Raw genomic sequence first — 23,290 nt, 5'->3', positions numbered from 1 at the left:
TTGTGTCTTTTTCTTGGTCACCACAGCCATCATTCACTTGACACTGCACATACTGGAATGGAGCACTTTAGTGTCTGCTCATTCTTTTCACTTCCTTTCCCTCAGGGATGGATACATATTCCAAATACATCCCATGGAATTGTACTATGTGGTTTAAGTGGTCATCCTCCTTAATATAGTGATGTAGTACATGGGAGTTAAAGATCCCAGCATGAAATGCTGCTTCTTGATTTGAGTGGATTGCAATAGGATTTTGTTTTAATTTTCTCAAGCCCTGTTTTTAAATCTGATGCCCCTGAGTGGATGGCTTTGACATGACAATACATTTCTTATGACTCTCATAAAGTTCAGTTTCACAAAAGCCATGGTCCACCACCCTTTTTATTAATAGTAGCAAACATTTATATTAGAGTAGTGCCCAAAGGCTTCAGTCAAGATTAAAGCCCCATTGTTGTGAACACTGAACATACCTAGGGAAGAGACAGTTCCTGTCTTGGAGGCCTTACAATCCACATGATACAAAACAAAGTGTTATATACCTATAACTTATAAGCAAGTGAATACAGAGGTGAACTGTCACAGCTTTGTTAGACATATGTGTTTGTTAAATTTTATTTAATGGGTGGGATAATTAAGGTGAGGCATGGCAGGAATAGGAAAGTTAGTAAGAGAGTAAAAAAAAGAAGAGGAACTGTCACTATTCATCACCTGCTAAGCCATGATCAGCAAGCAGGGTTTTGTAGGCATTGTAACAGAGATGATTATGCTGTGGCTATAATGTATGGCTCTTTTTTGACAATATTTTATTAATATTTTTACAATGTGTGGCCTTCCCCACAAAAAGCCTTCAAAATCCGTTAAACTTGGCACAGACAGCGAGTGTAACAGATAGTAAGTAACCACAGCTAGTAAGCAGCTGTACCATTAAGGCTAGTTTAATAAAGTATGCAGAGATCTAGTGCTTAAAAAAGAAAAGGGGAAACAATAACATAAAAGCAAATAGGTTCTATCCTGTGTATTGGCAACACTGACTTAGTCTCTTTACATAAAAACAGGAGCCGCTTAGATTGTACTCAATGTCTTCAGCATCCTTGGCTGCAAAAAGACACCAAAAACATGGAAGCCAAAAAACTTTCCAAAGATAGGATGAAGAAATATATGGCCAGAAGAAAATGGCAGGTAATAAAGAGGGCAAGGAAGTGGGCTAGATGCCCTAATAGGTCTCTTCCATTTCTAGCTTCTGTAATTCTGAGACGTATCATTACAGAGGGCTTCTGCTGCTAATGAAAATCCAGTTGCAGCCAGTGCACAGCTGCAATAGAGCAGCTATGTTTTTTATTGCTAATGTAATAGCAGGGGCAGTAGCAGAGGTGTGGGTGCATAAATGTCACAAGTGCTATCACAAGGCTACTACAAGGTTTTGATTCTAAGTAGGGATTTTCCCTGTCCCTGCGTATGAGGGTCCTTGGAGGAGGAAGCTTCTTATGCATGGAACCTTGCACCCCTCTCCACATTCACAGTAGGGCTAGGGATAATCAGGTCCCTAATGGAGCTGACCAGAAAGACACTTTTAGCGGGATTTGTTTTCCTTATCCAGAGACTCCCATCCTCTCTGGGCACCGAGATCTTTTATTGTTCTTCTCAGACATTCATGAATCCCCCATCAGATGGCTTAATTAATTTTTATTTAAATGTTTTGTCCCTGCATCTTCTGTTTCCTTGATGCTGGAGCCACTGTAGGAGCTCCATCTGGGCTGTTCTCATGGATGCAGTAGCAGATCCAGTGGCATGGATCAAATCTTTTGACCAGCTTACAAAATACTGAGCAATATATGTTCATCATGTACCTTCTACACCATATACATCCCTATTTATAAATTTTGATGGGTGCCTATACAAACCTTACAAAGGAGATTACACTTAGTATCTATACCATAGAGTCTATCATATCGACATTTTTTAGCATTTTGCATTAGCTAATATCATGTCATTTCAGAGGCTTGCCAAGTTAAATTCTTCTAACATGCAGATGGCACTTGCTCATTCATTTCACACTAGCTGGTTACTCATTGTGGGTGAAGTTCAGCCCCGTAGAGTGGGCCAGCACAAGACTTATCTGCTATCTAAGCCCTATGTAGGTTTTAATATGAGGCATTCTCTGGTTCATAGGCTTTGTGCTGACCCACTGCAAAGGGATGCATTTCATCCTCTGTTAAGAACAGTGATGAACCTTGTGTCTGAATCCTTTGTGAAAGTTTATATCTGCACCTGAACTTGGCAGCTCAGGCCTGTCTCTCTAATCCAGAACAATAGAATGACTTAATAAAGAGTCTGTCCATTGACCCCCATGGGCTTTGGATCAGGCCCTAAGTCATTTGTCCACAGTCCTCCTGCTACAGAAAAGATGTGTACCCATGAGGTTAAACTCATGAGAAGCCTCTGTGTTATGTTTCAGAAAACAGGTCATGCTGTCCGAGCCATAGGGAGACTATCCTCCATGGCAATGATTTCTGGTCTGAGTGGAAGGAAGGCCTCTACAAGCTCACCTACCAGTCCTATAAATAAAGATAAAGTAGACCTGGATGGTAAGGAACTGCACTGAATTGTAAAAGGTAGTAATAATTTTATCTATACAATGTCCTCTACCAAGTCTGAACAAAGAGTTTAATGATAAAAAACCTTTTAAACTGCATCTGTCATATAAAACCAAACAAAATCCTAAAGACTATTGGAGACTAACAAAGTTGCATCATTAAGCCTGTGTCTGTGTATGCGCGCGTGCCCATCAGGATTGATCTGTTGCTCAGAATGGTTCACTGCACATTCTTGGAGGCAGAAAGTGCTAGCTGTAATGCCAAGTAATAAAGGCACATTTGTCAGCTCTACTTAAATCAGCTTTGGAGAGTGTTTTTTATATACATAATGTGTGTGGGTTCACGATATAATATTTTGCAAGGGGTGTATTTAGTTCTCATACAAATAACAGCACTAGCTGTGTCTAGGAGTGGAATGCAGGCAGTATTTTGTGTATCTCCATGCACAATGCTGCCAGGGCTTCTCATACAAGGGCCAAAATTTTCAAATACATGTGCCTAAAGGTAGGCACCCAAATCTGTATTTAGAGACCTTAATAAATGACCTGATTTTCAGGGGTGCAGCTTGCAGCAGCTGCCATGTAAGTTAATGTGGATGGCAGGTGTGCAACCCCTCAGAAAATCAGGCCATTTTTTTGGGTGCTTACATATGAACTTTGAGTTTCTAAGTCAGCCTAATTGCCAGGAAATGCCCAGCCTAATGGTCATAGACAAATATAAGGAAAATAACTAAATTACATTATGTTGCACTTTGCCATGTGTACACAACTCATTCTGTTTGATAATCTGAATCTTTGTCTGGCTGTTAAAGACTAGCGCAAAAGGGTGACATAGTCCCACTATTCCATTAATTTTATAGCATTAAGCGTAATGAAAAAAAAGCTGCTTTCTGCAATTGTTTGGTTATTTAAAAAACCCCAACCTCATTCCTAGGGAATTTCAAAATAACTAAGCCTCCTTTACTTCCTCTAGATGATGCTGCCAGGGCTTTCCTTGAAGCACTGGCAGAGGAAAAACCCCATGTAAAGCCATATTTTACTAAAACAATCCTGGACATAGAAGTTGTGGAAGGAAGTGCTGCTAGATTTGACTGCAAAATTGAAGGTACTTTAAATTAATGTCTGTGTCATCATTTTGCTTTCTCCCCTCCCCTGTCATTTCTCTGTATTGCTCCATCATGCTTTTTTGCTTTAGTTCCCTTCAGCTTTGCCATTATGTGCACACTTACAGCATGGAACATGTTGCAATAATAGAATATATTTTGAGCCACTTGGTGATCTCCCATGCTTGCCATGAAAAAGAAACCAGCTTCTACAGAGCTCCCATGGGCAAGTCACTTAATCTTTCTCCATGGCTAAGATCCCTACCTCATAGAGGGATTGTAAGGGTAAATTAATTAATGTTGGTAAGTGCTCAGATACTGCAATGAAGGGGGCAATGGATGGATGGAATAGATTAGTGTCCTGTGGTAGGGCTCCAAACTCACAATGGATCAGTACTGGATTCCTGGCACTCCTGCCCTTTACTGATTTGTTTTAACAGGGAGCCATTATTGGGTCTTTACTTAGCACTTTGCTGATGCAGCAGGTAAGAGAATAGTCTGAGAACCTGTGCTCTCCTGTTTACAATAGGGAGCTGCTCATGCAGTACAGTTGTGCTGGAACTGTTTGCTTTCAGCAGTCTCAGACACTCACATTGGGATGGATAATCAGGAGGGTGTGATGGGGGCCTTAGATGTGTAACAGGAGAGGAGAGTTCTTCTCTATCTTCTTCTTCCTCACCAAATTGCTGGTCTCTTTCTCAGAGAGACAAGAGAAGAGATAGGGAAGAAGCAAATGAGGAGTTTCCTCTCCCCCCGGGAAAGGAGTAGAGAGCTCTCCTCAAGCTGGAGAGGGAAGTGCCCTGCAGAACGGGGGTGAGAATAGTGTGGAAAGCGGGGTCAAAAAAGACACATGAGGGCAGATATATGCTTCCGATTCCTTTCCTTCTGTCCCCTATAGAGATCTGTACCAACATGACTACTTTTTCCAGGCCCCCACTTAGTCAATCTGATTAATCTCAGATTGGCCTGGGTTCTATTACTGGGGTGAGATCTTCAACCCCACTGTGATCCCTTTGTGTTGGATAAAAGGGCCTGAGCAGTGTAAATGGGTTCCAAAAGTCCTGGATCTAATGTGTGGAGAATTCCCCTGGCCATGAGTATTGCAATACTGTCTTCCAAAGACCCCCTCAAAAGCCCTGGCACAGGGGCATGCTAGGCACAGGTTGGACATGCTGAGGACAGGTGGGGCCATAGCACTTAGCACTTCAGAGATTCTGAGCAGCTTTACTGCCCATAAGGCAGCATGAGAAGGCTGCCCTAACCTAGAGGCACAGCACACAATCTCATCCCTCTGGTATTTAAATCTCCATGTTGGAGATTGTTAAGACTGCAAGCGCTGTGAATGCTTCATGTCCTAATAGGGAGCCTCAAGTCTCTCATTAGGGACCCCTACTAGTTGATGACTGAGCTGCTGTGAAAAGCTTTCTTCTTTCATTAGAAAATAGTGACAAGTCAAATTAGTGAATGCTTCCACTGTTAATTTCAAATTTTTGTTTTTTGTAGGGAAGTGGCAGCAGACAACTGTAGATATTAAAAAGTAGTTGTTACTTTTAATATATGTTCATTAGAGTTCAGTAGAACTACTCGTGTGCTTAAATATAAGCATATGCATAAATCTATGTGGGATTGGGGCCTAAAACATTTACAGGTTAATAGCATTTAGTGTCTTGGCTTATTGCAGCTGCTGTTCTTTCCCACTGTCACAGGCTACCCTGACCCTGAGGTAATCTGGTACAAAGATGACCAATCTATTAAAGAGTCTCGTCACTTCCAGATAGATTATGATGAGGATGGGAACTGTTCTTTGACTATTTCTGAAGTTTGTGGGGACGATGATGCCAAATACACCTGCAAAGCTGTTAATAGCCTTGGGGAAGCAACTTGTACCGCAGAACTCCTTGTGGAAACAATGGGAAAAGAAGAAGAGGAGGAGGAAGAGGAAGAAGAAGAATGAAACAAGACTCAAAGGAGAAGATATTTGAAAAATCACATTATAAAGACTATATCTCTAAAGCTCAGAAAACCAAGTTATTAAAAACACCTAGTGTGATACATCATTAGGGGGGAAGGTGTTGTTTTTTCAGCATTATCAGTTGATACCTGTTTGTTTTATTTATGGGCATTAAGTGGAAACAGCAGGCACTTTAAGTTGCTATGGTGATTGGATTTAGTTTAAGTAAGTCGGTTGTTGCCCAGCCTATTTTTAATGTGAAAGTATCATACTAACCTAGGATTATAACCTGCATTTATAAATACCCTATTTATTGAGCTCATTCATTTGCACCGTCACTCTCATCAACCAATACTATAGCTGCGGTGGCTCCCTGAGATCTACATTTATCTCTATGCCCAGAAATCTTTTATCAAACACACACAAAGATTCTTCTGGTCTTAATACAATTGAACCCTCCCATAGTAAAGTCATTCTTCACATAAGTTAACTATGAGGGAAGGTTACACTATAACCAGCATTGCAGTTTGCAAGCTGTAATAAAATGAAACAATCTTAGTCTTTCCTCCTCTTTAAAATAGTTTCACTGTCTGACCTTTACACACACTTAGCTCTTCCAATTTGCTATTAGTGTATTACTAATTCCACTAATCCTAGACCTCCATGAGTTTGTATGAGCTGATATTTCTTTCCTCACCTTTAACCAAGTGATTCTAACTTCTCTACTTTCTCTTGAGGTGTCTGTTACCCTGGTACAGGTACATATGTCTGCTTCAGAAACAAACTGAAAATTTAAAGAACCAGAAACCTTGCAGTTGTGCTTGTCATTTTAATAAAGATTCATAATTCATATAAGTGCTGCTAGGAACTATAGGTTATTGTACATCCATTAACTTTTATCTGTGTGTGGAAACCTAGTTTAGTTAAAAATGTACTTGTACTTAATCTGGCCATTATAAAACAGATCTCAACTGATGATTAGCTGGAAATTGCCACAGATTTTTGGAGTAGCCAAAAAAAAAAGTAGTTTGGATTACAAACTTCTTTATACCAAGCAATTACCAAAGAATGTGCTTGACAGTCTAGTTTTCATCTTGAGCCTGTCAGGAAGGCTGATGTCCTCAAAACTTTTTTGCAAAAAACAAAAACAAAAAAATCCAGAAAATGTTTTTCTTCTCAAAAGTGATTAATGCACTCAGACTGAGTAACTTTCCTTTCCTCTCACACTATTGGCACTTGTTAATTCTTTTTGTTCAAGAGTAATATCAGAGGCCATACGATTATATGCATAATCCAATGAGAATACATTTCCAGTATCTGTACATCATTCCAAATGTATGTTTTTTTCCTTTTTTCCACTTTTTGTGTGTAGAGTACAACAATTTTAAATTTCAAGGAGTACCTTTAAAAAAAAACAACTTAACTTAGTTCCACAAATTAAAGTATCAAGTGTACTTTTATGCAGATGTATATGATATCAACTTTAGGATGTTTGATATTACCTAGTTTTGTGTTTTACATTATTTGCTCTTCTACATGTCTTTAAAGTAAAATCAAGGTCAACTAATGTGGATCACACAATGTTTTTTTAAATAACTGCTTAGCTCTTTGTTGCTAGGTTCAATTTGCCAGCACCAGCATGTCTTTTCCTTTTAAATGGGTAAAGAACTCTTGTTATACTAAACACAATATTGCCACTACTCCTTATAAGGAAAGGTTTTTTTTAATCTGATTTAGAGCATACAGAGTTTTCCTCACATGTTTTAAATGTGTTTAGGTAACAATGGGGTGTCTTTTGTACCTTAATAAAATATGCAAATGTTTTCCCATTTTGTTAAACCATCAGAATTGGGAGAAATGAGAACACTACAGCTGTAGTTACTCACGATTTTTAAATAAATAATACCACAAAGCATGCTGTTTGTATAATCAATGCAGACTCCAGTTTATTCACCCAGGCTGAGGAAGGCAAACAGGATCTCTCCTGATTCTCTCCTATACAGAGATCTACTTAGCACAGGAATGGGGGGAAGAAAGAGTGGCAGGGGTTATGCCTCCGATTCTCATGGTGCATCTGCTACCCGTTCAGGCCTATAGAGATAAATTAGAGCTAGTAGGAGCTGCACTAATTTACACCACTGGCTATAATCACTATGGGACCATAAATTAGAGAATTTGCAGAGCATGGGCTGGAGGAACTTCTCAATTGGCCAGTTAGGGCCAACTTCTAGCACTTTGTGCTACTTCAACAGCTCAAAATGGCTGGAACAGGAGGAGAGAATCTGTCCCAAAGTTCAGACAAGTGTATGTGTAGATTAGGGTGACCAGATAGCAAGTGTGAAAAATCAGGACACTTTTTTTTTGGAGGGGGGGGAGGCGAGGGTTGTTGCTTATATAAGACAAAGCCCCATATATCGGGACATCTGGTCACCCTAGTGTAGATATATAAAAAAGTTATGCTCCTGCAAGCTGTGAAGTCAAGCATATTTACCACTTGTGGTTCCTTTTCATGAAAGAACGTATACAATTCTCTAATGTATGATAATAGTCCAGGCACCATGCAGAACATGCCCAAGATAAAACTCAATGTGTTCGAGAAATATTCCAACTGTTTTTATAGAAATGCATATCTTCAGCAATACTTTAACATTCGAGAAGCAGTGGTGATTTGAAGAATCAGGGCCTAAACAGACTTATGCATGTGCTTAACTTTATTCATTGAGTCAGAGACTACTCATTTACTTCAAGGTAAACATTTGCAGGATTGGAGTTTTAGATGAGGCTTCTGCTGATGCATCCACCTGCAACAGTACAGCTGATGCCTCATGCTCCAAGGCATGGTTCCTTGCACAGACTCGCTCACTTTACACCTGCTTCTATTTTCTCTGCCTCAAATTCAACTCTCCTCACTTAAAGCACAAAAAAATCCTGGAGGCTGGAATAGTGGCCACTGCCTTCTGCTACTTCCATGCAAAGACTCCATTGTATGGCCACCCCTGCTTGCCCAGAAAGAAGATATCACAGGACTTAAATGGTACAGTTCTCCAGTCTTTAGTGAATTTCACCCTCTGAAACCATAGGAACAAAAAAGAAAGCATTTTGAAAGACATTTGCCTACACCAGGGTTTTCAACCTTTTTTCATTTGCAGATCCCTAAAAAATTTGAAAGGGAGGTGCAGATCCCTTTGAAAATCTTAGACATAGTCTCCGGACACCCTGGGTTTGGTGGACCACAGTTGAAAATCACTGTTCTATGGCAACAACAACATTTCATAGACCCCTTACACATAGTCTGTGGACCCGCATGGATCCATGGACTTCAGGTTGAAAACCACTGGCCTACACCATTAATGACCCAACAGAGCCTTATTCCTAGACCTCACTGAAATTTCTTTACATATTTAGTTAAAGAATCCATGCTATAACTATTATTGCCTTAAAAACTGATGTTTTTGTAAGTCTTCTTTAAGGTCCTTGAGCCAAATTGCCTTTAGATATATGCACATAGCGCACTGAATTCAGTGGGAGTTGTATTTGTTTATGTGAAAGCAGACTTTGGACTTTGGATAGATGATGAAATGTTGGTCCTATTCAAGTCAATTGCCAACGTCCTGATTTGAATGGGGCCAGAGTGGCTAAGTGACTGGCATCCCAGTTACACAATACACTTGCAGTTGTAGAGTGCTGGGAGTTAAACCAGCCTTCAGGGACCACAGCAGGGAAAACGCTGCAGAGTATTTACACTCTCAGCTGGAAGTACGCTGGCGTGGCCACATTACCAGCTCTTGCAAGGCCACAAAGAGCAGTGCATTGTGATAGCTATCCCAGCATGCTGTATCTATGAGACAATGTCGTGTGTGTGCATGTATCTATACTGTAGACACTAATTTTCTCATAAAGCAGCCACACTATAAAGCACCTGTAGCATAGAAGATAAAGTGAGAACTACAGTGGGAGACTGAAGTAATTCCATAAAATATTTATAATTTCAGTAAAAGAAAGGATTTAATTTTCTCCCTTCATTGCTGTACTTTGTAAATTAAAAAATAAGAATCTGGTAATATAAAACAAATAGTTATACTAGGTCTAACGAGCCACTGAAAGTTGTGGAGTGAGATCAAGAAGAGAGATTTTACCTTTTATTTTTAAAAATCGCATTAAAAAGTCATATATCATTCTATTGAATGAATGGATTATACTTTTTTTTTAAATAAAAGAGTAACTGTGCATTTTATTCCATAATCCACATTTCAGTCCTCTGCTGGTCTCTCAAGCAGATCCACATGGGCACCTGCTCCAAACCCAGCTGAAGTTAAATGTGGGTTCTGCCCATAGATCAGGCTAAGCCATTAGTGGTTAGAGGACTGGGAGTCAGGCAACCTAGAGTCTAGTCCCAACTCTGCCCTTGACTTTAAGGGCTTGGCTACACTTGAGAGTTAGAGCTCATTAAAGCAGCCCCAGGTGCCCTAACTCCTGACCCATCCACACTGGCAAGGCACTTAGAGCACCTGGACTCTGCAGCTGGAGAGCTGCTGGTACTCCACCTCCACGAGAAGCATAACACTTGCTGTGCCCCGGCTGGAGCGATGCGGTGCCAGTGTGAATGAGATGTTGCATTACTGCGCTCTGATTGAGCTCCGGAAACGTCCCATAATCCCCTTAAGTCAAGTGGCCACTCTTGTCATTGTTTTGAACTCGCTGTAGGAATGCAGGTGTGCCCTTTCAAAGCTCCATTTCTGACAGCTGGCTGCTTATCTGCTCTGGGACAAAGGAACCATTACTGAGGAATGCTGCATGCTTTGAGTGAGTGAGAGAGAGGCGGGGAGTAGGAGGAGGTCTGCTGCTCTCTGAACTTACAAGACAGCATGCTGATGCTCTCAGCCCTGCAAAAACCCACTCTCTCTCCTACCACATACACACAACACACTCCCTGTCACGCTCCACCCCTCTCCGCATTTGAAAAGCACCCCTTGCAGCCACTTGCATGCTGGGATAGCTATCACAATGCACTGCTCTTTGTGGCCTTGCAAGAGCTGGTAATGTGGCCACGCCAGCGTACTTCCAGCTGAGAGTGTAAATACTCTGCAGCGTTTTCCCTGCTGTGGTCCCTGAAGGCTGGTTTAACTCCCAGCACTCTACAACTGCAAGTGTATTGTGTAACTGGGATGCCAGTCACTTAGCCACTCTGGCCCCATTCAAATCAGGACGTTGGCAATTGACTTGAATAGGACCAACATTTCATCATCTATCTTCTCAGGTACAACGCTAACACCGTCTTTCTCCACCCGTGCAATGCACTTGGGGCTTCTCAGCAGACTACTCTATGAAGACAAAGCATCACTGTTTCCAACTCTTCCCGAATCTGGTAATATTTGATGTTTTTTTCTTAAAGCCCCAGCTCATGGAGTCATGTGACTACAGAAAAAGCTCAACTTTCCTTTAAAAACAGAGACGTGTCCGGCCCGTGGGGTTGCAGAGCAAAGCTTAAACCATGACACTTACCACGGCTGAATCTAGAAAGAAAAGACAAAGAACCCCCAAGCACTAAACAGGGGAGGGGGGTGGTGTCATGGTTTTTCAATGCTCGGGAATGCAGGTTCCTATGACTCAGGGGGCGACACTCCCATCACGAGGAGTCCCCCCCTCACAGGTCTCCCATTTGACACCAGGCTGCCGCTTGGCGGGAGCGGGCGGCAGCTCTGCCCTGGCCCGAGCTGGCGGCGGGCGCCTCAGCGCGCAGGGCCGGGAGGGGCCCGCCCCGCCGGGCGGAGAGGGGGAGGGGCGAGGGGCAGGGCCGCCGGGCGGCGGTTACTGGGCAGGGCGACAAACATGGCGGCGTCTGGGAGCAGCGGCGCTGGCCGGGCGGATAACGGCTACGGGAGCCAGCAGCCCCGGCGGAGGAAGGGCCCGGGCGCCCTGGCCACGACCTATCTGGTCATTTACAACGTGGTGATGACGGCGGGGTAAGACGGGGCGAGGCGCGGCTCCCGCCTACTCTATCCGCAGGGTCCCGCGCTAGCCGGGGCGGACCCCGCATCCCCCGCCGGGGACGCCAACTCCCTCCCCCCGTGAGGCCGTGGTAGCCCCGGGACCCGGCCTCCTCCTGCCTAGCCTGGCCCCGGGGCACCAGCCTTCGCCCGCCGGGCCCTCGCTCCTTCGCCACCCCGGGTCGCGCCGAAGCGCTCCTCAGGGGCTGCCGCTCTCCAGCGGCTGCAGCGCTTGGCTGAGGGGCGGGTTTCAGAGCCGAGGTAGGGAGGGCAGGTGTCCGCCTTCCTCAGCCCGGAGCCCCACCTCCAGAAACCGCCCTTCTGTCCCGAGGAGAAGCTGTTCGCGGGGGCAGCCAAATCCGCCCTGGCGGGAGGTTTGGGGGGGATTCATCTTCATCGCTGACTATTTATTTTTAAAGTCAAGATATTGGATGGTCTCCTAAAAGATCTGCCCTAGGAATTATTTGGGGGTGGGGGACGCTCCGTGGCCTGTGTTATACAGGAGGTCAGACTAGATCAGTGGTTTTCACGCTTTTTTCTGGGGGCCCAGTTGAAGAAAATTGTTGATGCCCGTGACCCAAGGGAGCTGGGGCGGAGGGGTTTGGGGTGTGGGAGGGGCTCAGGGCTGAGGCGGTGGGTTGGGGTGCTGGAGTGGGGCTAGGAATGAGGGGTTCAGCGTGTGGGAGGGGGCAGTGGGTTGGGGTGCTGGAGTGGGGCAGGGTTCTGGGCTCGGGGTGCAGGCTCTGCGCTGGGGATGAGGGGCTTAGGGTGCAAGAGGGAGCTTTTGGTTTGGGGGGGCTCAAGGCTGGGCCAGGGGGCTGGGGTGCGGGAGGGGGTCAGGGAGCTGGGTTGGGGGTGCAGGTTTGAGGGTGGGCCAGGGATGAGGGGGTTGGAGTGCAGGAAGGGGCTCCAAGTTTGGGGGCTCAGGGCTGGGGCAGGGAATTAGGGTGCAGGTTTACCTCTGGTGGCTCCCGGTCAGTGGCGCAGATGGGGTGCAGAGGCAGGCTTCCCGCCTGTCCTGGCTCCTGTCCTGGCTCCACGGACCATGCTGTGCCCTAGTGTGGAGATGGTGCTTGGGGTGGGGACAGCTCATGGAGCCCTGTGGTCCCTGTGCCTACGATCTGGACCTGTTGCTAGCTGCTTCCAGCTAGGGATTACTAGTTTTACTACTAGTTTTTACTGGCTGCCCGCAAGGGTCCCTGGGTGCTGAGCAAGGCAACCCAGTGCCTTTCATTCCGCAACCCAGTACTGGGTCGTGACCCGAACCACTGGACTAGATCATCACAATGGTCCTGTCTGACCTTGGAGTCTCCAAAATAATAAATAAGTGATGACTGGGGACTGTCAAAATGGGCCAATTTGAGTGAGACCTCTTTTTAAAAAGAGATTTTAGGATCTTGCTGAAACATACACAGAGTGAAAATCTTCCTTTGCAAGGAGGAAGGACTTGGGGAGGGAGCCTAAAAATGAACCCTAAATAAGGGATCTTCCAGATAACTGAGACTTGGTCTGTGTGGTGCCGGGCAAACAAATCTGACAGATCTTGCTCCTTTGGAGGAAGATGCCCTCATTTATGATTAGTGCTCATGAGGTTTCAAGTCCCTCCCTTTTGTGATGAAACTTATCTTGTTACATGTTTCAGCAGGACACAGAGTGCAATGCTTATTTTTAAATCTTTATTAAAATAGTCTCATGTCAGCACACATCACTGATGGTGAAGCTGGTGGATTTCAACTTGCTGGATGATTTTACTTTCCCTTAGGCATCGGTGTACTACAAGAGGGTCCAACCCACATCAGGCATGCAAAGCTATGCATGAGAATAAATCTATTGTGAAATGTATAATGTATGCACATTTATGATATAAACTGTGATTACCTAATGGACAGAAAAATTTCTGTCTTCCTTTCTGGTATAATTAAACTGTTTGTTTCATAAATGTGTTATTATATGAGCAGTAAATAAAATACACAGCTGTAAGTCAGGAGCTCTGGTTTTCTTTCCATTTTGCTGTGATGTTCCTATATGACTTTAGCTAAATTAATCTCTCTGAGCTTGTTACTCCCCATTTTACGGATGCAAAAACACTTGCCTGAATCATGGGGCTGCTGTGAACTTTAATTCATTTGTTTGTAAAGTGCTTTGAGAGCCTCTTATGAATTTTGTAGAAATGCAAAGTTGTTACATTCACATACACACAAACTTTATTAAAATGCAACAATTACTTTCTACACCTTAAAAAACAAACACACAAGTGGGAGGATATCTGGAAGTAAATAGCTAAAGGATTAGACGTTTCCCTGCTGCCATATAATTCTTTATCACTTGTTCTAACCTCCTTTTCTGATTTTTTTGCCTAACTTTCCAGGTAACTGCACACTCATGAGGTGTGGCATGCAAAATTTCAGGAGGGCTGTTTTTGCTTTGGGGAAGCTTGTGGCAGTGGAATGAAGAAGCATAGCTCGATGGTTAGGGCACTAGCTTAGAATTTGGAATTAAAACCAAGTCCCCAGATAGAATTCCTGTGAGACCTTGGGCAAGTCTCTGTTCCTCAGTTTCCCCATCTGAAAAATGAGGATAATAGTTCTTGTGTACCTCACAGGAGGGTGTTGTGGGGATGACTATCATAAAGACTGTGAGGTGCTCAATACTATGGTGAAGGAGACTGTATAAGTACCCAAGGTAGATAATTTTATTTTTTTAATGGAGTTAGTTTCAGACTGTATAATTACATATATATTAAAGGGATGAGAGTTAAATATTTTTTAAGTACCTTACCTGTTAGTAACATCTTTTTTTAGAACAGAATGAGTGTTGATCAAAACTTGATTTTCATGTTTGTTTTGTGTTTCTCTGAACTTAGACCCCAGGGATGGGGAACCTTTTTTGTGTCATGGGCTGTTGACCCACAGAAAAAAATAAATTGCGGACCACTAACCTACTCAGGGGGACGCAGAGGCTCAGGGTTTCCCCCTTCAGTGGGCCAGATGAAATTAATCAATGGGCCAGATCTGGGCTGTGGGTTCCCCATCACTGACTTAGACAGTGAACATAGATTAGTCCCTTTTAGGCTTATTTATTAGTCAGTGTCTAATTTTTTTTGCACGTTCTCCTACATCAACACAATGCTGCATTATTGGATTCCCAAAAAAATTTGTGGTGTGGGGAGGAAGGAATTGCAGAAACATTTCTGTAGGTTGAGGTTTTCTAAATAATTTTTACTTACCTAATTTCAGTCCATATATGACCTGATGGTCTCTTTTGGCAGACAGACAAACCCCACAAAATAGAGAAGAATCTGTTAATGTTTTAATTTTGTTTTGTAACTGAATATTACAATATAAAAAAGTTTTTCCTAAAAGTGGCTGTTAAGTTGTTCTAAAGAATGCCAGTAAGGATTTTTTTTTTAATGTGGCTACAGCTTTGTGGGCATATGAGGGATAATGGAGGAACTTTCATTTTAAGCTCTTTATGAAACAAAAAAGTGACAGTCTCTCTCATAAAGTGCCATGGTTGCTCTTCTATTCCTGGGGGAATTCTGTGCCAAAAAAATTGAAGTGTGCCCACAATATTTTAAAATTCTGTATATTTTATTTAAAATAAGAATATAATCATGCCAGTTTCAGTTATTTTGGTAATTTATTTCAAAATACCTGTCGGCAACTATGTCTTTAACAATACTGACACACACAAAAATTCCCCCAAGAGTAACAAGATAAAAAGTTTGGGGACCACTGTCATAGGAATTTCTTTAACTCATCTCCCCCCGCCCTTACTCCTGTCTACCCCCTTGGGACTGGGAGCAGGGTCATGGCTCTGGGACGAGCGGGGGGGATGTGAACGGGGTAAGGGGGACAAGGCTGGGGCCACAGCTGGGGGCGGGGCCAAGAGTGGAGCCTCAGCTGGGGACTTGGGCATGGGGCCGGTAGCCGGGGCCCCCCGCAGAGGCTGGCCCAGGCCTCAGCCACCCCTTCCACCCTCCCACCCCCCCGAATGTTCCTCAGCATGCCCCACAGTTTGGGGACCTCTGCCCTATGACAACCCAGTTCCTGTTTTTCTGCACCCTCCCCACCAGAGCCCAGCCAGGGGGCTAGACACTCACACCCCCTCCCCTCAGAGCCCAACCATGGGGTGCCCCCCCAGCCCGGACACCCACACCCTCCCCGAGCCTAGCTGTGCCTCCCCCCGCCGCCCTCCCTCAGCCTAGACACTCACACCCCCTCCACCCACAGAGCCCAGCTACGGGGCCTGCTCTAGCCCAGCCACTCATACCTCCTGCCTTCCCAGAGATCCAGTAGGAGAGAGAGCCTGATGCTGGGTCCTGGGCTTGTACAGAGTTTCCTGCACACGGCCTCCTTCCTTCAGGGCATGCCAGGAACTGCAGCTGCTGGGAACCCTCCAGCTCCCTCCCCCAGCGGTATCTTCTATTTGAGTTTAGGTCAAGAATAAACAGCAGGAGCAGATGAACTCTGATGAGGTTCAATAAGGATAAGTGCAGGGTCCTGCACTTAGGACGGAAGAACCCAATGCACAGCTACAGACTAGGGACCGAATGGCTAGGCAGCAGTTCTGCGGAAAAGGACCTAAGGGTGACAGTGGACGAGAAGCTGGATATGAGTCAGCAGTGTGCCCTTGTTGCCAAGAAGGCCAATGGCATTTTGGGATGTATAAGTAGGGGCATAGCGAGCAGATCGAGGGACGTGATCGTTCCCCTCTATTCGACATTGGTGAGGCCTCATCTGGAGTACTGTGTCCAGTTTTGGGCCCCACACTACAAGAAAGATGTGGATAAATTGGAGAGAGTCCAGCGAAGGGCAACAAAAATGATTAGGGGTCTGGAACACATGACTTATGAGGAGAGGCTGAGGGAGCTGGGATTGTTTAGCCTGCAGAAGAGAAGAATGAGGGGGGATTTGATAGCTGTTTTCAACTACCTGAAAGGGGGTTCCAAAGAGGATGGCTCTAGACTGTTCTCAATGGTAGCAGATGACAGAACGAGGAGTAATGGTCTCAAGTTGCAGTGGGGGAGGTTTAGATTGGATATTAGGAAAAACTTTTTCACTAAGAGGGTGGTGAAACACTGGAATGCGTTACCTAGGGAGGTGGTAGAATCTCCTTCCTTAGAGGTTTTTAAGGTCAGGCTTGACAAAGCCCTGGCTGGGATGATTTAACTGGGAATTGGTCCTGCTTCGAGCAGGGGTTGGACTAGATGACCTTCTGGGGTCCCTTCCAACCCTGATATTCTATGAACTCTTAAAAGAATAAAGATCCTGTTTACATGCTGAAGTCCCTATTCATGCCTCCCTCCCACACCAAATAAGCCCCATGTGAAGGAAAAGGCCACAGAAAATTCTATAGAACCATTTCTAAATAAAAGAGCTCACCATGAGGCCTCAGAAATGCTTTAAAAATTAGATATCTAGAATTAGAAATGAATGGGAGGAGCCAAAAACAGGGCACAGATCCGTTCAGCTGTCTGGTTGGAATCCAGAACAGCTCAATGGTTGCAGCCATCTTTCACTGTTTTTGTGCTATATGTTAAAAGGTTTGGTGGTCTTAATCTGTTTTCTGGTGAATGGATGTCCAGATCAACAAAACCCATCTTTACATTAGTTAACACATGAGTGGCCATGGGAGGCAGAGTATTGGGTTGACATGAATCCTTAACTTCTCCCAGTCCTTAAGGTGGGGGGCCCTTCTAGTTGGTGTTGAGGCATAATGGCGAAGCTTACAAGGTTCCTATACTGCTACCTATACTGTACCAGTTCAGTGGCTAAACAGAGAACTTGGAATACATCAATTTTGAGGCTTTTGCATGTATACAAAGGATAGCATCGATCTTTGAATGGGAAAGGAAGATAAAGGGAGCAATCAGTTGAGAAGCTTGGGCACAGCATAAGATCTGTGTGGGATGAAAGGAAGTTGAGGACAGAAATACTAAGTGCTTAAAAAAAGAAGCTTTAATTTTGGGCAGATTATTACTTTCAACACTAAACACATTTTAAAATATAGTCATTTATAATTAAAAGAGACTATCATTGAAATCATTGTACCTCACAGCATTTCTAAAATCATCCATCCAGTAAAGGGGAGAGCAAAAAGCAGGAAAAGGGATGGAGCTACTTTGGAACCCCATGTACTTTACCAGTTGCTTGATATGGGTGGAATCTGAGTCTGCTGTAGGGGAATCTGTTGTTGTGCCACCACGCGTAACCTGAAGCTTTAGCTCAGTTTCTCAACAAACCTGAAGGATATGAGAGAGAAACAGGCATTTACAGGTATAAACAAGACAATATCAACTTTGACAATTACTAGTTTCAAAGGGAATCCTTGTGTGTTGCAGAGGATAATCTTATTGGTATTACAGTAACATACTGGCATATTTCAAATGGCAATCTTTTGAATAGCTAAATAACCTAACTCTTTACATATAGTAAATGCTTAGTTTATTAAGGCATTGTTCCCATTTTCTAAAAATAGTGGAGATTGAAATAAAATAGCTTTTTAAATTGCACCAATAAATGCTACTCCGTACACATTTTTGGGCCTCAAGGTTCTTTTATTTGGATATTGAAAAGCCTGTGCATTATAACATTAAAAATAAAGTGTAAAAAAAAAAAGGTTGATGTTTACCATTGAAGTTGGAATGATGTATGTACACAGTAACATAACATTTAAGGACAAAAAACCTCTTAAGCCTTTACTACTTCGCAAATAAACAAGGATAGTAGAAAAATAAAGAAATACTCTCACAGTTCATGCAATGTCTTCAATACCTTTCCATGTGTAAAATCATATTACATACTCAAAAAACTGTATCAGCTCTGTGCTTATCTGCACACTTAGCCTCAGTCTATCAACTAAAGGCTTGTCTACACTTGAAACAGCACAGCTGAGGCGCTTCAGTGTAGACACTATACCTACACCGACAGGAGAAATTCTCCCACTGGCATAGGTAATCCATCTCTTTGAGAGACAGTAAGTAGGTTGATGGAAGAATTTTTATGTCAGCGTAGTGCTGTCTGCACTGGAGATTAGGTTAGTTTAGCTACATCGCTCAGGAGTGTGGATTTTTCACATCCCTGAGCAATGTAAGGTGTATTACCCTAACTTTTTAGTGTTGACCAGGCCTATAACACCACTTTCTTCTTCACATCCTGAAAAAATCAATCTTAAATTAAAATTCACTGTGTTTTTGTCTGTTAATGTTGTAGTTTATAAAGCTGTTGGTCCAGCATGGGGATACACAAATGTCTTGGCTTTTCATACATCTCTCAGCGCTGCAGAACTGAACTCCCCAGGAGCCTTGCTTTCTGCTGAGTTCACACTGCCCTGAAATTTGAGTTCCTCAGTATCTGTGTCCCTCGCTGTCCTACAGAGCATAGGATCTCTGCAGGCTTATTGGATTTCTGTCTGAGGGACCCAATGAGACATTACACACTGATCAAAATTTCAAATCAGGGAAAGTTAATGACTTGTAACAAACAATTTAACCAATTTCAGATCTTGCAGAAAAGTTCTCCTTCGTCTTTAGAGTAAACTTGGCAATTTTCCTAACAAGTTATAGGTGAATTAAAATTAGGGTTTATGATTCAACCCTGGTTGCAACCTTAACTATGGATTCATTTATAGGATACCATAATAGTCTTTCTTGGAGTATTAAAAATATTTTATTACTGTGTTCATATTATTGAGAGAGATAATATGTGGTAATATTGTACTATGTGCGTCTTTCGTCTGCCATTTGTTTTTTAATTGAACATTATGCGGGTTCTTTTTCTGTCGTGAGGACTTTACTCACCAGGTTCAGTTTACTTAGAGGATCTTCTTTACCTGTAGCAGTTTCAGATAAAACTAAGAAATTAAAAATAAAGACTGACAGGCTGTCATGTACATTGAATGGGGAGGCTTATGATGAATGGGGAGGATTACATTGAATCACAACCCTAAAATGAATGTCTTTTAAAATTTAATTTCCTATTTATATGGCAGGCTTCATAAAGCTATAGTATTGTAAGATCTCTGAACATCAGTAAATATTTATTTGTTTGGCTGCTTGATAATTACCAAGTAATTAAACCCTCTAAAAGGGCTCTATTATGTAAACTTGAAGACAACATTAATTTTAATGGCATGAACACCCCACAATAACTAAATTATAATTAAGGGTTATAAAGGGATAATTTTTGTTTTTACCATGGTGTTAAGGATATTTTTGTATGGTCAGTACTAGTAAGATATTCAAAAAGTGCATAAGACTAAACTCTTAAAAGTGATGGCTTGTATAAATTCAAACTTTGACAGGTTTCAGAGTAGCAGCCATGTTAGTCTGTATCTGCAAAAAGAACAGGAGTACTTATGGCACCTTAGAGACTAACAAATTTATTAGAGCATAAGCTTTTGTGGGCTAGAGCTCACTTCATTGGACGCATAGAATGGAACATATAGTAAGAAACTTTGAAGTCTTTGCAGGATTTCAGGATGTTGGCCAACTGTTGACATTGTGCAGGATTGCTGTATGACTGTTAACTGAAACCTAGCTGATAAGGATGGGAAACTGTTTTTCTTGCTCAGAGGATAACTTTAGCTTTGCTCATTCTCAGGATATGTGCTCAATTTAATATCCCCTTCAGTCTTTTCTTCTCTTTTTCCAGATGGCTTGTTATAGCAGTTGGTCTAGTCCGAGCATATCTGACTAAGGGTAGCTACCATAGTCTTTACTACTCAATAGAAAAGCCCTTGAAATTCTTCCAAACTGGAGCTCTGCTTGAGGTAGGTATAGATTGTTTGTTTTTTGTTTTTTTTTTTAATGTTGCTGACAACTACATGAGTGTTAGGTGAGACAAAGTGACAAGCCATTGTTAAACATCACTTCATTTTGAATGATCATCTGTTAATAATTAGCACTGTTTATTTTCAGTGCACTTTACAAATATTAATGAAATAAGTCATATGCCTCTGTGAGATGGGTTTTTATCCCCATTTTACAGGTGGGTCGACAATAAAGTAATGGAACTTGCTCTATTCTACAAAGATAGACAGTGTCAAAGCTGAAATTTTATGGCCAGTATTTTTCTGGAAAACTAGATGTTAACACTTGAAAACTGCAGCAAGTAGTGGGAACTTTGAAAGACTCCCAATTATAGTAGTGTTAGTGGATACTGTTCTGATAAAGCTAACTGTTTTAAAAATGATTAAACATGAAGTATCTCTGCTATTGATTTGAATTTTCTTTTTGTTCTAGATTCTACATTGTGCATTTGGTAAGCTTGGAATTGATTTTTCTGTTTTTCTCATGAAAAAATGCTGTTTTAATTTTTTTTTAACTAATCATCATTCAGTTTGTTACTAATATTATGGAGTAAATTCCCAGTTTCATTCTTGCAAACTTTTCTGGCTTCTGAATGCAGTAGTATTAATTTCAGTTGTCTCCTATGAAAATATTATTTGGTAAATATTAATTCTAGTTGACAAAGAACTTTAGAGAAATCACAATTTTAAAATTTGGCCAAACTAAAAGTAAATAATTACAAAGAGAGATAAAATAACTTAATGAACACTTATATAGCCTTTCATTGACAGTGAATCTTGAAGTGCTTTATCAATGCAGTACAGAACTCCACAGTCATTTCCTTAATTTACCCATCTTTATGATTCTTTGTATCACTCTTCCTTTCCCAAAAACCCTTCTTCATGTAGGAAGCTAAAATATCAGATGACTGTGAGCATAATTGCAATCCCTGACTTCTACTACATGATCCAAAACAGAGTCAAGACACACTATCTTTTTAGAATTTATCTACAGGTTTTTTTGAGTTTTCTGACATTTAGCTGCAATTGGTTATCTTTGAACTGGGAGGTAAATTCCAATAGAATATAAAACTCCATGTATTTTAGATCTTATATGATCCAACGTTCTGTAGTTATAGTAGCGCAGGAGGGTCACTATAGGGAAAGGTTGCATCAATACATCTGTTTAAAAGGTGGAGCTTTCAAAGTCCTCTAAAACTGACATGGTTAGTTGGATTTCTTCGAAATTTGGTACATCTCAGGAGAGTGCCACATAGGGTTAGAGAGCCAAATCTGGAGTAAGTTGATCAAGGGGTTCCAAAGATATAACCTTCCTTTTCCCCCCCCAAATAGCTCTATTTAAAAAAGCTTCTAGGTGGGCTTTTTTTGCCCAGAGCTAGAGCTCAAACTATTGATGTGATGTGGGTCAAAATTGTGTCAATGTGCGAAGTTTTACCTGAGGTAGTATATGGCACCTACTAAATCTTTGGGGGACCCAAATTAATGACAGTATTTAGGAAAATCTACATGTTTTTTTACACTATGCATGCACCCATACAAAAAAACTGCTAGAGTGTTTTCATTCCTGCCATTTTATATGCTTTAAATTCAACTCTTGTAAGTTTTGCAAAATCCTAACAATTCCTCAGATTGTTTTGAAATTTGATGTGCCATGTGGGAGTGTGGGGTAACATTAGTAGTCCAAAACCTGGTTCCTTCTGCAGCTTTGTACTCTTAAAGTGAGAGGTACTAATGACTTAATGAATCAGAGACCTCTTAGTGGCTATGAACAAACATTTCAATTAACATATCTAAGGATAAATTATTCCCAAGCCTCCATCCAAGGGTATATCTACACTTAATACGCTTCTGTGACGCTGCTGCACCTCCCTGAGAGATGGTAGCTAGATCAATGGAAGAATTGTTCCATTGGCCTAGCATCGTCTACACCGGGGGTTAGGTCAGTATAGCTGCACCTCTCAGAGGTGTGGATTTTTCACCCCCATGAGAGACGAAGCTACACCAAAGTAAATTCCTAGGATAGACCCAGCCTAAGAGAAAAGGAGACTTGGACTGAATGGCTGGAGATTGCTGCGCTTTGTGAGTAACGGGTGGCATTTCATTTTGGCGGGACTATAATCAAAGTATTTGGAGTGGAAAATTAGACATGTGAGCAAGAGGAGTAGGGTAATGGGGATGGATGGTAGAAGATGTGAGAAAGTTTGGGGACTCAGGTGAAGGAGGCCTGGCACTCCCTGCTCTGCCAGTGCATCCCAACCTTCCTAGACCCCAACCCCCTACTGTCAGATATGTACCCCACATATCTGACAGTACACCCCACTCTCTGCACTCCCAGCTCTGCCAGTGCACCACAATTCCCCTGCATCCCAGCCTGCCTACACTCCTCTGTTCTGCCAGTGCACCCCAACCCCCTGCGCCCTGTCTATGATAGTGAACCCCGACCCCCTTCACTCCCTAGTTCTGCCAGTGGAACCCAACCACCTGCAATCTAGCCCACCTGTAGCCTCCAGCTCTGCCAGTGCACCCGTCAACACTGCATGAAACCTATTAATAAATGTTTGAACATTGATTGGGAGAAATTGGAGAGTTCACTGCCGACCAGAAAAGTGTACTGTATGGCATAAACATTACAAGCTCTGAGGCCTCACTGTTTCTCAGAAATGGGGTACATCTATTGGACAGGGGTCAGAGATTCTTTCTCTCAAACATAAAACTATCAGTATTTTGGAACAGAAACCCTGCCTGCATCTTCTGTCACTGGCCCTGCCACAAACTTGGCCCATCAACCATTGTGAAACATGACCAGGAATACTGTACTGTTGTAATGTAGTTGTCCTGTGCTCCA

General features: G+C 42.5%; 2 protein-coding genes across 7 annotated transcripts in view; both read left to right on the top strand.

The window, feature by feature from the left end:
* MYLK (myosin light chain kinase) overlaps window positions 1–7,547 on the top strand; it is a 325,099-nt gene extending 317,552 nt beyond the window's left edge. For 5 of the 6 annotated variants that reach the window (XM_084643345.1, XM_084643346.1, XM_084643344.1 and 2 more), the window contains 4 exons: window positions 1,056–1,179; window positions 2,456–2,585; window positions 3,567–3,698; window positions 5,403–7,547. In XM_084643345.1, coding sequence (XP_084499471.1) covers window positions 1,056–1,179; window positions 2,456–2,585; window positions 3,567–3,698; window positions 5,403–5,650 — 634 coding nt within the window. In that variant the 3' untranslated portion in view covers window positions 5,651–7,547. Of the gene's footprint in view, window positions 1–1,055; window positions 1,180–2,455; window positions 2,613–3,566; window positions 3,700–5,402 lie in introns of those variants that run through there. The other variant, XM_084643347.1, reaches the window with a different exon arrangement.
* A 3,893-nt stretch (window positions 7,548–11,440) lies between these two features.
* HACD2 (3-hydroxyacyl-CoA dehydratase 2) overlaps window positions 11,441–23,290 on the top strand; it is a 43,797-nt gene continuing 31,947 nt past the window's right edge. The window contains exons 1-3 of the mRNA XM_084642733.1: window positions 11,441–11,610; window positions 20,289–20,406; window positions 20,879–20,897. Coding sequence (XP_084498859.1) covers window positions 11,477–11,610; window positions 20,289–20,406; window positions 20,879–20,897 — 271 coding nt within the window. The 5' untranslated portion in view covers window positions 11,441–11,476. The remainder of the gene's footprint in view (window positions 11,611–20,288; window positions 20,407–20,878; window positions 20,898–23,290) is intronic.

The sequence above is a fragment of the Lepidochelys olivacea genome (genome assembly GCF_965140295.1).
Source record: "Lepidochelys olivacea isolate rLepOli2 genome assembly, chromosome: 11".
Classification (NCBI taxonomy): Eukaryota; Metazoa; Chordata; order Testudines; family Cheloniidae; genus Lepidochelys; species Lepidochelys olivacea.
The sequence above is the reverse complement of the archived record's forward strand: the minus strand, read 5'-3'. Positions and strand labels throughout refer to the sequence as shown.